Raw genomic sequence first — 13549 nt, 5'->3', positions numbered from 1 at the left:
AAATCTATTGGTGAGGAGAGCATGGCGAGACCCAAGAATGCCACACCCGATCACAGTTAGGTCTACACTGAAATATTTTGAAGGGATCTTTCCGGTTTAGAAATAATTGACATTTAAATCTACTCCAACTAAATGTATTGTGGAACTTTGTTGAACGTCTTTGTTTAGTATTCTGGTTGTTGTTCTTTATGTTTTTACATTTGGTTTATGAAATCCAGTATTAATTGTTATAACATTGGTTAATTCTAAGTTTTTGTTATTTCAGTTAATCTTTTATATGTTTTACATTTGTTTGAAAGGCCCAAAATTAAGACAAATGGTTCTATAACAACTTCATTCTAGCTAATTCGATGTGTCATGTAGTGTTCCTCGTGTATAGGAGATTTATAATGGTGTTATTCTATTTGTAACCATGGTAGTATATAGATTACGTGACAGATATCAGTTAACCAACAAACATTTTACGCGGATATTCAACCAAAAACTGATATTCAAACAAAAAACTACTATTCAAACAAATAATGAGCATGGTAGGTGTAGACAGAGACATGAATGAAATAAATAGTTACCTGGAGAATCTTAGTTTGGCTTAAAATTCCGGAAAAAGTTGGGCTTAACCGGTTTCAAGCCACATGATGCATTAGTCCTCAGCTGAATTATCTACTAATTATTTTGGTTGCTGGCCCAAATTGGCAGCTAGCCTACTTTACTTTTAGAGAGAATAGAACTACCAAAAAATAAATGTTTTTCCAGGTTAGTTCACCGAGCCCAATCCCAACTACATCAGAAAGACTAAATATTCACTTAATTAAAGTAACTAACACTGGGAGAAAAAATATCGATCACATTTACGATTCTACTATAAAACACCTTAATTCCTAACAACAACTCAGCGGGAATGATCATGAATCCACACATGAATACAAAAATCGACCTATAAATCGACATCTTATTCCCTATGTAACACGATTCCACCAAAAATGATGACATATAAACGGGCATGATGATGAAACTACTTGAAATAAGTTAGAAGACAAACTTACATGATGGTCACACATTTCAGGACCACAATTGTAGACACCGCTACTGTCTCGGATGATGGCACAACCAAACCCAGTACATGGTAAGACCTGCAATAAGCCATACACTCATTCAATATTACTATATAAGAAGAAAAACATATCAGCCCAGTACATGGTAAGACCTGAAATAAGCCGTTAGCACCCTATAACAAACTATAACATACTCCAGCTTGCACTCTACCTGCACGGCCACGTCTCTGAAATTATAAACCCATTAGCACTCTCTCTTTGACTTTGACTTACAAAGTAAGAGTAATTAAATAAAGTGTAGGAAGAAGGCAGTAAAGTCAAGCAAATTTAGCAAATAAAGGATTCAGCAATAGTGGCAAGCTCCGGTTATAGAAAAAAACAAATGTTTCATTTTGAGCATTAAACATCATCTGCAAGGGGATAAAGATGATGATCTACTAATTCAATACCTGATGAGTTGAAGCCTTTGAAATCGATGATGGTAACAGACAGGCTAGCTTATTTAAAGCATCATAGCTGGTCCCAATTGCTTTACAACAGTCTATGACATACACCACACCATCTATGGTGATGCTACTCTCGGCAAAATTTGTTGCTAGGACAATTTTTCTACAATGCGAAAATAACAATCATCAAAATTACAAAACCTGAGAGTTAATAATAAATGGCAATCCAGTTTTTGCTGAACAAATGACGTATATTAGAACCAAGTAGTGGCCAATCATCATGGTTAGATAAACTAGCAGTGTTAACATTTATTTAGGTTCAAGGGATTAGGAATTTGAAAACCTATGCAGGAAAATTTCGGAAAGGAAAGCAACTAAACTTGACTAACAAGTTGCAATTCACCCATTTTCCCAAGCCTAACATAAAATTCTGGTTTAGTTTCAGCTTCTTCATTCTCTCATATGTCCATATTTATGCTGCACACTAGTATATTAGAAGAAAAACAGATCGTGTCAATTATCTATTGTGGTGGCAGCATGATTTGTCATGGAAGTCACCAAATCATCAGTCTATATAGTCATGCCATTCTCCTTCCTACTCTTACAGAATTGTTGAACATTGAGTTATAACATGACTGCAATATTCAGCATTCATGTCACTAAAAAAAAGGTTGTTTCTTTCTGGTATTCGGACTGACTTACTACAACATATTAGCCTTCATATGCTATTGAAATTGGTAGGGCACTTCGATAACTCACTCACAAAAATATATAACATAAAATGTATATGTATGTATAGGTAAAACAAGAACATGTAACTAGAAACATAATCAACTTCCAACCATGTTGCCCATATAAAAAAAAGTCATCGATAATTTTTCCTTTAAAAGCTTCAAGCAATTGTGTGTCTACATTCTAGTAGAAAAATTCAGATAGAAGGCAATTATTCTTAAGTTTCTGAACCTAATAGAGGTGCTTCAGGTTCTGGTTTTCATTTAATCATTAGACTTTGTTGATGAAGCCTCCATCTCTCTTGTAGCTGCTTCTCTAGTCTTCTTCCTCAACTCTGCTTCTCTACTTTTCTTGTTCAGCAGCTTCTCTATGTTTACTATTCTTTCCTCTACATGTGCTATCAGGTTATCCATTCCCAGATGTTCTTCAACATGATTCCGCTTCCCATCACCCGATCCCCTTGTAGCCTCCCCCGCTCTGACCCTTACAATGTGGTCATCAACCCAGAGAAAGAATTTGCATTGTGCTTTTATCACCTAAATCAAATAGAATACAATGAATGTATGGTGGTACAAAACACTCCAATTCAATCTAATCCACATATGTGACTGTAATTAATCCCTAAAGGTTAAATATTAAAAATCCTTTCAAATTTTAAAGCCATTTTTTATATCAGATCAGGTTCCATGTGAATTCATGTCAAAATCAACATTTTTAATCTAGGTACATCTGTTTTTAATAAATCAACTTTTTTCCAGTTCTCGATCATTCTTCAAAATTAACCAGCATCAATATCAAATCATATGGAATATCAACCCATTTTAACAGCATATCGCTTATAAAATCAAATCATTTTCATAACCAATAGGCATGCCATTCCAAACAATTCAAAATCACATTCACAACAACTTGAGCTAGGGAAAATAACCAAAATCTATATTCTAAACCTCCATTCCAAAAATTCAAAATCAACCCAATTTTAGCATAAACTTAGTGATCATACATAAAGAATTGGGTCCTTACCTTTAACAATGGGCATCCAAAAAATAGCCTATTCGGATTGGTGTCTGTCTTTGACATGTAACAGATGGCATATTTTTCACAGAAGCATTTTAGGGCCACACCATCTTTTACATTCCCAGGTTGCAGCGAACTTGAACTTGCATATCCAGCTATCAGTTCCTGTTCTCCGCCTACTTCGCCTCTGCCTCGTCTCGTGTTTGAGGAGCATGCATCACTGGCCATCAATCTGATTAACATTAAACACCACCATGAACAACTATTATCAACTATTGCATTCAAAATTGAAACAATCTGCTTCGATCAACGGTGATTATAGAAAGTGAAAATCAAAACAAATCACACAAAATTGGTTGTCAAAATCGACAACAAAAACAAACGAATTACCTAGAAGAAGAAGCAGCAGGCCTTACAATGGTTTTTCGAGAGGGTTTTGCACGTCGATCGCCGGAACCGTTCCCGGAAAGGGGATGAGTTACGTTCTTCGACGGTTTCGGAAATACTTCACTCTGCCTGTGAATCACAGAATAGGACACCCGCGTAACCCTAGACAAATAAGCAGTAGGCAGGGTCTTCGACGGGGTTCGGGCAAATCTGTCAATAAAGATGAGTCACCAAAGAAATCAGAGGAATGAGGTAGAACAAGAGGCTGTGGACATTAAAGCGGTATTTGGGGGAAGGTTTTGTGAGTGGGTCGCCGGAACAATCAAACGCTTCACCTACAGGAACAGGTCGAGGAGCAGCGTGATAGAAGAGGAAGCTCTGGACATTACACGGGTATTTGGGGAAGGTTTTGCGAGTGGGTCGCCGGAAAAATTAAACCCATCACCTATAGGAAGGGTAGAAGAAGCAGTGGACATTATAGAGATATTTGGGGAAGATTTTGCGAGTGGGTAGCCAGAAAAATCAAACCCATCACCTATAGGAAGGGTAGAAGAAGCAGTGAGATAGTAGAAGAAGAAGCAGTGAACATTATAGGGGTATTTAGAGAAGGTTTTGCGAGTGGGTCGCCGGAAAAATCACACCCATCACCTACAGGAAGGGTAGAAAAGAAGGAGCAGTGGAAAGAAGCGTAGAAGAAGCAGTGAGGTTGAAGAAGAAGCAGTTCATTCGAAGTGTATTTTGAGAGGTAGAAGAAGAAGAAGAAGCTGTACACATTCAAATGGTATTTGGGGAAGATTTTGATTTCTTTGGTATTTAGAAAGGGATTTATAAAATCAACTATTTGCACATTGCACACAATATGAATACCTTATGTGGTATAATGTAAATACTATAAAATACAATGTAGTGTAAACACATTTATTGAATCAATTAATGCAAGGTTAAAAATTTTACTTGATCAATGGCTGAGATGAAGACACATATGCATAGATAATTTACCCACAAAATTAGCATGAGTTTAGAAAAAATCACCTTATTTTTATTCTCAATATAAAAATAAATTAACACTATTAAGACTTAAGAGTATACACTCTTAGTTGATGATAAAAGTAGAGTAAAATTTAAATTTATCCAAACTAAACGTATCGATTTTTCTTTCTCATTCTAATTTAAAGTATGCTTATTGTATTTGTATGCATCCAAATATTTTTTTTGGGGAGCACGTAGCAGTGACGTGCCAAAACCAGTCGGTCTAATGATGCCACCATTTGTTTCTTCGCTCAGATGACATATTGATATTTGTATTACCTGCTACTAATTTTTCTTGTCCGTGGTGCCAAGTGCCAACATTTTTCAGCTATTGAACGACGTGAAATTTACAAATGTAAGGCATATACAAAACAGGTCATGTTTTCAAATACTCTGGTAGAGGCAAGAGAGATTTTGTTTTAATTATTTCTATATCTTTTCTTTCTTTTTTTTGAAAAAAAAAAACTTGATTATATAATAAAATAATTTATTATATCCAAACATATTTAAAAAAGATTTTTATTTTTTATTAAAATATAATTTAACATAAAAAATACGTGTGTCAAACAAATATCGAAAATTATCGCATATTTAACATGCAAATACAACAAATTAAAGAGCTGTCCATGCTGATGATGCTCATATATGAGCTCAATTGCTTCAAAATATATATTTTCTTAAATCTCACATTTGAAACAATCGAAAATTTTAAAAAGACAACACATACAGAAAATGAATCCAATATAAGAAATTGAAAAATATGTTGTTGACTTCCTTTTAGTAACTTCGATAGTGAAAATCTTGGAAATAAGAGTAGCAAAGGAATAAAAAAAGGGTAACAAATGAAGCAAATGATATTTTAAAGGTTAATAGTTAAATTAGTTTTAGAAAAATAATTCGTTTTTCAAATTTAAATTATTAATTAAATTAATTATTTAAAAATTATAAATTAATTATTTTTATTTTTTAATTATTTAATTAATATTTTTGTTAATAATTGATAAAATAGAAGTATGAAACGTTAATTCATATTATATATGACACCTAACATATTCAATTAAATGTTGAACAAATATATTTATAAAAAATTATCAATGGGTTAAATTAGGACTAAGGTTTATATAATTGAAAAATTAGACTAAATTAATAGATTTTAATAAACATATTTGTTTAGCATCTAATTAGATATGATATATATTATGTATACTATCGGTTAATATTTTACTTTATCAATCATTGATAAAAATTATTAAGAAGTGACAAAAAAACAAAAATAATTAATTTATAATTTCTAAAAATCTAATTTAATTGATAAACAAATTTAGAAAATGACTTATTTTTCAGAAATTAATTTAACCATTACAGCTGAAATCGACTTTATGTGAAGTTGATATCTGAGAGTCGTTAGATGAAAATTTAGTCAAATCAAAATTTTCATCTAACGACTCTCAGATATCAACTTCACATAAAGTCGATTTCAGCTGAGTTTTCACCTAATTTTTAATATATACATAGTATTTTGATAAAAATAACCTCCCAAATGAGTGAAAATTATAAATTTTTGACGAATTTGATTGATGTTAGAAGAAAATCTGAAAGAGTAATTTGACTAAAAGAAAATTTGAAAGATTAATTTAACTAATATATAAAATTTAACTAACCAATTTAATTATTTAACCAAAATTTTGTTTCACAAATAATAATGGATGCCTTGGGACGATGCTGTGTATCAATGTATGTAATCAATCAAGTGTAGCATCCTTTCTCGAGCGTCAAACAAAACAACCCGCCAACCGCGCTCTCTCTCTCATCTCACAAAACAGAAGTCAAAGTCTGAAACCCCCACTTTTCTGGAATTTCTTCGCTCTTCTTTCTCCTTCTTCTTTAATTCTCTCGTCTCCCTCCCTCCCTTCAAACAAAATCACAAACCATGTCCGTATTCCGCAACCTCTCCAGAATTTCCCAATATTCATATTCATCAAAACCCCACACACTTAACACAATAGTAACTAACCGTTTCCATGCACCTCTCTCCACCTTCCTCTCTCACTTCGCCACTGCCACCGCTACTAACACCCACACCGACTACCTTGCCCCTCATGTGGGCCTGGGGCCCACCAAGGCCCACGAGAAGTCCCGTGTGGTGGTTCTGGGCACGGGTTGGGCCGGTAGCCGGCTGATGAAGGGCCTTGACCCTAACATCTATGACATTGTTTGCGTGTCCCCGAGGAATCACATGGTGTTCACGCCTCTATTGGCGTCAACGTGCGTTGGAACGCTTGAATTCAGATCTGTTGCTGAACCCATTGCTAGGATCCAGCCCGCCATTTCCAGAGAGCCCGGTTCTTACTTCTTCCTTGCCAATTGTACTTCCATTGATACTGATCACCATGTGGTATGTGCAATTCTATGTTAATTGTTCATGATTATATTGTATATATGAGATATGAGATTAGTAACTTTTAGGATTTTGAGCTGGTTAATGATTTATAAATAGAAAGTTTGTATTCGTACTTGGAAGAATAAATAATTTCTATGCCTTTATTATATTGAAAGTTTAAATATCACTATAATGGTAACCTTAACCAACTGGTTAAACGAGACCTCAATTTTTATCCAATAAAATTGTAAGTGAGGGAAACAAAACTGGTTCAGTTCAATATGTTCATAATTGTGTATTGGATTAATTTTTTTTTTTTTCACTTACACGACCAATAAACTGTAGGAAACTGACAAATCATAGTGGATAACTATTATTATGATCGGTAATTGGGTAGTTATCTATGTGGATATTGCAATTTCGTTAGTCGATCATGCTTACAAAGTAATTCCTGTGTCAATATTAAGTTTCGAAACTTAATTTGTTATTCCCATTGATGTGGGTTCAAATTCCTCTAAAGACATTCAATCCTAGTTGGTAGGGAACTCTACATAGGGAGGTTTTCTATTGATTATGGGTAGTTGGTGAGTCTTGATGGCTTTGAACTAGCTCAGTTCAGAGAGATATAAATTTGATATGTGTAGACTGTAGAGCTCAGTAAATACCCCCTACCTCTACTTGCTAGATCTTGATTTTCATTACAAAAAAAGAAAAAGAAATTCTTGTGTTCATGATAAGTTCGATCTTGGGGGTGTGCATAGAAGTCAGTATGCCAGAGCCACCTTCTCAGTCAATTTAGCAAATTTAAGTTTGAGAGGATCGATTCTCAAGATTCATATGGATACATGGTGAGGAATACAAGAAAAGGAGGATGTTTTGAAGATCTCATTAGATCAATGATAAGTTCCTGAAGAATATGAATTGTAATAGTTACTTTCTTAGTTGAATTTCCAATACTATGTTCTCACTGTTACTTCCCCTTCTCCTCAAACAAAAGGGTATGATGTTAGGTTAGTTGAAACATTGGTTCTAACAGTAAGGCTTACGTTGATAGAATCTAATTTGTGGTTCTGAAGGTGCATTGCGAGACTGTAACTGAAGGAGAGGAAACATTAGACCCTTGGAAGTTTACAATTTCATATGATAAGCTAGTAATTGCATTAGGAGCACAACCCACTACTTTTGGAATTCATGGAGTCTATGAGCATGCAATTTTTCTTCGTGAAGTTTACCATGCACAGGAAATCCGTCGCAAGTTGCTCCTGAACTTGATGTTGTCAGATGTTCCAGGTTTGCCATAATCTTACAATACTAGCCTTAAGACGAAGTCATTTGACATTTGACAAAAACAAAAAAAAAAGTTTGTATACATCATATGTAATTTGCACTTGATTTGGATGCAGGGATCGGAAAAGAGGAAAAACAAAGGCTTTTGCATTGTGTGGTTGTGGGAGGTGGTCCGACTGGGGTTGAATTCAGTGGTGAACTCAGTGATTTCATCATGAGAGATGTCCGACAGAGATATGCCCACGTGAAGGATTATATCCATGTTACTTTAATTGAGGTATGCTTATAGCATTAGATATGTGATATCACTGTTCTATGTATTTGGAGGTAATTGTTGATGTTAACCAAGTTATTTATGCTTTTAAAGGCAAATGAGATATTGTCTTCCTTTGATGACCGACTTAGGCGCTATGCTACCAAACAGTTGACAAAGGTGAGCTCCTCTCTATTGTTTGAAAATGTTCTTGTTTATATTCAAAACTCTGATATTCCATTTCTTTCTAAGAGGGAAAAAAAAAAAACAAAAACAAAAAATCTGTGGTAGACTACCAAAAGGCCTTTATAATTGCTTCTAGCAGAGCATTTGGAATTTTTCACATAACAGATGGACCCATTAGATAAGTATCAATCAGTATGCTGAAAATTGATTGACATTTGACAGGCTAGATATCAAATTTTTCGGTATTAGTTTTATTGTCTACTAATATTGAAGTTTCTATCAGTCAGGGGTTCGTCTTGTTCGTGGCATTGTAAAAGATGTTCAAGAGAAGAAGATCATCCTTAATGATGGTACTGAGGTTCCATATGGGTTGCTTGTATGGTCTACTGGTGTTGGTCCATCACCTATTGTTCGCTCTTTGGATCTCCCTAAATCCCCTGGTGGAAGGTTTGTTCTTGTTAGTGGCTACGCCGCATTGTTGCATTATATATATTTAGTACCTTGACCTGTCATATCAGAAAGTAGGACAAGTTTGTCAAAGAAAAATTACTTTTCAAAATTATACAAGAACTAAGCCTTATCGTACTAGATGTAGTCGACTAAACAGATCAAATGATACTTAAGTGCACTATCAGTGTTTAAACCATCTATATGTAAATCTCTTCTACTATTTTCCTTTAAAGTCTCTCTGTTAGCTATAATAGTATTATCCGAAGAGTATGTGTTGTGAGCTTTAATTTTGGATGGGAAGGAAGGAGATTGAAGTCTCTTTATTCTCAAAACCTTCCCTATCATCTCTTCCTCTCCAAAACTAACTTGGAAACATACCCTAAAGGAAATTCTGAAAATCTTTTCTGTTCCCAGGATTGGCATTGATGAGTGGCTCCGCGTTCCTTCAGTGCAAGATGTGTTTGCAATAGGTGACTGCAGTGGATTTGTAGAAAGTACTGGAAGACCTGTACTTCCAGCTTTAGCCCAAGTAAGTGATGTTTGGCTCAATAGTGTCTTGCACATTTCATTGTGGATATCTTCCATTTATTTCTGTTGTGCTATTCCTTTATTTGTTCTCTTCCTAAAATTCGTTGGCAATTTGATGTATTCTTACCTAATTCCTTAGGTAGCAGAGAGGCAAGGTAAATATTTAGCAGCCTTATTAAACAAAATAGGTAGAGCCAATGGAAGCCGCGCAAATAGCATCAAAGACATGGATTTCGGTGATCCATTTGTTTACAAGCACCTTGGAAGCATGGCTACCATTGGCAGTTACAAGGCTCTTGTGGACCTTAGACAGAGCAAGGTGTTCTTTTTTTTCTTTTTTCTTATTTATATATTTACTTTAATCATTGTTGTTCCTTTTTCTTTTCTTGTGCTCTAGAAACTTAAATGTAGTGCTTTTCAATTGTGTATCTTCTACAGGAAGCAAAAGGGTTATCTCTTGCAGGGTTTCTCAGTTGGTTTGTTTGGCGTTCTGCATATCTGACACGCGTTGTCAGTTGGAGGAACAGATTCTATGTAGCTATCAACTGGGCTACAACATTTGTGTTTGGTCGTGATATAAGCAGAATATAGGATTTTTGAGGTAAGGTACTTCCAGCATGATTGGTAGTTGAGCCTCACCCTCTTCAGATACACTTGTAATGTTAGCAGGACCTGATTATGGTAATTTTCTCTATTGACTGCTTTGCAGGTTATTTTTAAAGCAATAAGGTGAATTTGAGTTTGGTGGAGATATCTCAAAAACCATGGAAAGTTTTGGAGGATGTACTAGGAAAGCGGGAAAGCCATTCAGTCTTGTGGATAGGAAGGAACTGTACTAATTCATAGAAATGTGCACGTCATGATTCAATTCTATAAATAATTCAACGTTTCATGTTTATAAACGGTACCAAATGTATGATCACAATAATACTATCTGTCAATAGATAATAGATTATTTCCGGTGAAAATGTTTCACAAGTCAATTCTTGTGTCTCTCCCACTACAGTTGCACTTGGATAAGTGTTTAGCATCTCAAATGTTATGACATTTAATGAATTTGATAAAACCTGAATTTAATCTACTTATTTTTTTTCAACATAGATTAATATTTGCCTGAATTACCTATTAACTATTCACAGTAGCTGAAAATATAACAAGCTCTCAGAATGTCTCAATTTTAGAATGGATGTGCAAGTTGCACCAATAAGAAGCTTAAATTCCTGGACTCTTCTCAGCATTACTTGGTCATTTCAGTATAGAGTTCACATTCTAGTTTTTAAACAACTAAAGACATTGTAACAAAATATTCCTATGATATCTATACACCAACCTCTACTTTACAAAGCAGAGGCAGGTCCAGTTCCATCATTTGTGCTCTGTATTCTAACTTTAACAAAATGTAGATGACCTATGGCCACAATTCTGGCACACCATCTGCAAGTCTAGAATTAGCCATCTTTTTGGTAATCAGATTTTTCAACTCTATTTCTCCGGGAAACCTTCCTTCTTTCAGTTTGGAGAACACCTTCAAAAGAAACAAAGATTTAGAACAGGTTATGAAGAATTAAAAAGCATTGAAGATGACACATGTTACCATCCAAAAGGATACATAGGGAGGCAAAGTTTGACCAAGAAGAATTTTTCTAATTGATGAGAATACATCCTTGTTTTCATAATTAATTTACCAGTGTCCCATTTGTTAGGGGTTATACAAGTAAACCCTATAAGAATTAGAGGAAGCAACTTGAATAACCCAATCATTGATATCAAGAAATATCAATGAAACAACACTTAGAAGAATAGTTCATCACCCTAAGGTATACCCCAGTACCCAACATCAATAATCACAAATTACAAAATTGAAAATGATGGAACACAAGAATCCTAATAAAGAAAATATTATGTTGCAAAACGAAATGCCTGATAAGTTGAAAGTTCAACACAAGGTGGGAAACCTCTCCCCCAATTACTAGAGAGAAAAAATGCGAACAATCATAAAATAGATACTGCAAACTACGAAGGTTGCTATAAGCATTTCACTGAATAACAATTATTGTGGCATAACTGACAGAAATGTTTTTTTTTTATAAGTTATTGATGGAAGATACTCCCCGATGCCCCCAACTCTAAATCTGCTAACTCTCCAGAAAATCATAATCTAGTTTTACATTGTCATACATAAAGTTATACAATCCAAATGCATTCAACAGAAGACACGGAGTTTCCATGAATAAAGAATGATAAGTTGCAAATTTTTGTACAAAAATAATGATAGGGCTAGCAAGATATAAGTTAGTAGCTATAAGTTTCCCAATGGGGACTCTCCTAACAGTGAAAATCATAATAAATAATATAATAAATATTAGAACTAGTCATAGTATTAGCCAATCGAATATGACTGACGTGTGCTAAAACAGTTAAAAGTCATGAGGAGAGTTGCATTTGCCACAGTGAATGATCAGAACTTCCTATAGTGAAGAAATACATAATAGAAGTTACGGGGAAAATAGATCATAAAAAGAAGTAAGGCACCAACCAGTTCACCATTGAAGTAAACTTCAAATGCCCCGGAGCTGTGTAAAAATGACTGCAGGGCATTCCCAAGAAGCCAGGTACTTGCAACAGTTCCAAACTTATTTGCACGCAAGTTATAATACCAAGGAGGGGGTGCAACAAAACCCAACATTGGAAAAATCTGTTCTCCTGCTACTACGATCCCTATGACACCAATTTGAACAACTGGGACTACCTTGCTTAGCAGACGCTTTGGGAGAGGTGGGGGATAATTTGCAAGAATAAACTCAGTACCAGGAAAAGCAATCTCCAACATATTCTTCATAGCTACTGCTTTTCCCCTGCACAAAAACACAATGTCCCATTCATACCAATTACCCTATTCTAAGCACAACCATGTCTAACAAACAAAAGTAATGAACTAAATACTAAGGGTGAAAACTTAAAGGCATAAAAAGGAATGATATCTAGTAACTCCTGTTGGTGAGCTATTTTTATGCACACCTCAATAGTATGTCACCACAAATAATGAAAAAGGAATTGGACTTCAATTTAAGAGATTCGAAATCAAGCAAGTGTGAAATGTGTAATAGATGGCCAGAAAAGATTGAAGATCTGGAGCTTGAAGTGTAATGAAGTTCAGCTAGCTTGGTTTTAGGCTTTTGAGTTTTGAGGGATATCAATATTACTATCCTATTGCAAAATATTTACGATGGAATTCTCTAAATATGATGGAAAAAAAAAAGACTCAAAAGAATCTAAGGTCCGGTCCTTTTTCTTAAAATTTTGTAGAGTTTTCCAACGAGTGCTCTAAGGAGCCAAAAGTGGAAAATCTTGTATAGAAAATTAAAATCTCTAAGTTTCCAATACATTAATTCTCTTCAAATTTTCTCCACTTTTGGCACCTTTGCCACTCTAGCAAAATACAAAATTTTACTAGAATTACAGAATATACCAACTAAAGTTTTGTTCCTTCTACCTGCTCTAATATGTTGATAAATTCAAGAACCTACAAACTAGAAATTCATCTCGAACAAATAAGAAAAATTTTCCAACGACAACCTAATTCTCCAGAAATCACTATTTAGATGAACTGGCTCTCAGCAATGTTTTATATCGATAACATCTTCATACTGATACATAAACCCGAAATAAAAGAAAGAAAAAAATAAAAAATAAAAACACAAAGGGAAGATGCTTGAGATAATTAGTCAGAAAGCATTCCTAATTGCTAGCTAACTAAATTAGATAGATAGGAACTAATAAATAATAATAGCGATGGAAGCAA

At 34.6% G+C, this 13549-nt stretch overlaps 2 protein-coding genes across 3 annotated transcripts in view; one reads left to right on the top strand and one right to left on the bottom strand.

Moving 5' to 3' along the window:
• LOC107608993 (internal alternative NAD(P)H-ubiquinone oxidoreductase A2, mitochondrial) lies at nt 6392–10828 on the top strand. 2 transcript variants are annotated; one of them, XM_021107515.1, is made up of 9 exons: nt 6392–7058; nt 8120–8333; nt 8447–8607; nt 8698–8763; nt 9053–9216; nt 9634–9748; nt 9887–10066; nt 10186–10353; nt 10457–10730. In XM_021107515.1, the coding sequence occupies exons 1-8, from the start codon at nt 6594–6596 to the stop codon at nt 10336–10338; spliced, it is 1518 nt and encodes a 505-aa protein (XP_020963174.1). In that variant the 5' UTR covers nt 6392–6593; the 3' UTR covers nt 10339–10353; nt 10457–10730. The 2 variants fall into 2 exon arrangements, with proteins under 2 accessions (XP_020963174.1, XP_016166289.1); XM_016310803.2 differs by having other exon boundaries at nt 6394–7058; nt 10186–10348; nt 10457–10828.
• The window catches only part of LOC107608994 (selT-like protein), a 3224-nt gene continuing 602 nt past the window's right edge, over nt 10928–13549 (bottom strand). Inside the window, exons 3-4 of the mRNA XM_016310804.2 lie at nt 12284–12602; nt 10928–11272 (exon numbers count right to left, since the gene is read on the bottom strand). Of these exons, the coding sequence (XP_016166290.1) occupies nt 11156–11272; nt 12284–12602 (436 nt within the window). The 3' untranslated portion in view covers nt 10928–11155. The remainder of the gene's footprint in view (nt 11273–12283; nt 12603–13549) is intronic.

This window comes from Arachis ipaensis, chromosome B07 (genome assembly GCF_000816755.2).
Source record: "Arachis ipaensis cultivar K30076 chromosome B07, Araip1.1, whole genome shotgun sequence".
In the NCBI taxonomy this organism is placed as follows: domain Eukaryota; kingdom Viridiplantae; phylum Streptophyta; class Magnoliopsida; order Fabales; family Fabaceae; genus Arachis; species Arachis ipaensis.
This window is presented reverse-complemented; position numbering and strand designations above follow the sequence as displayed.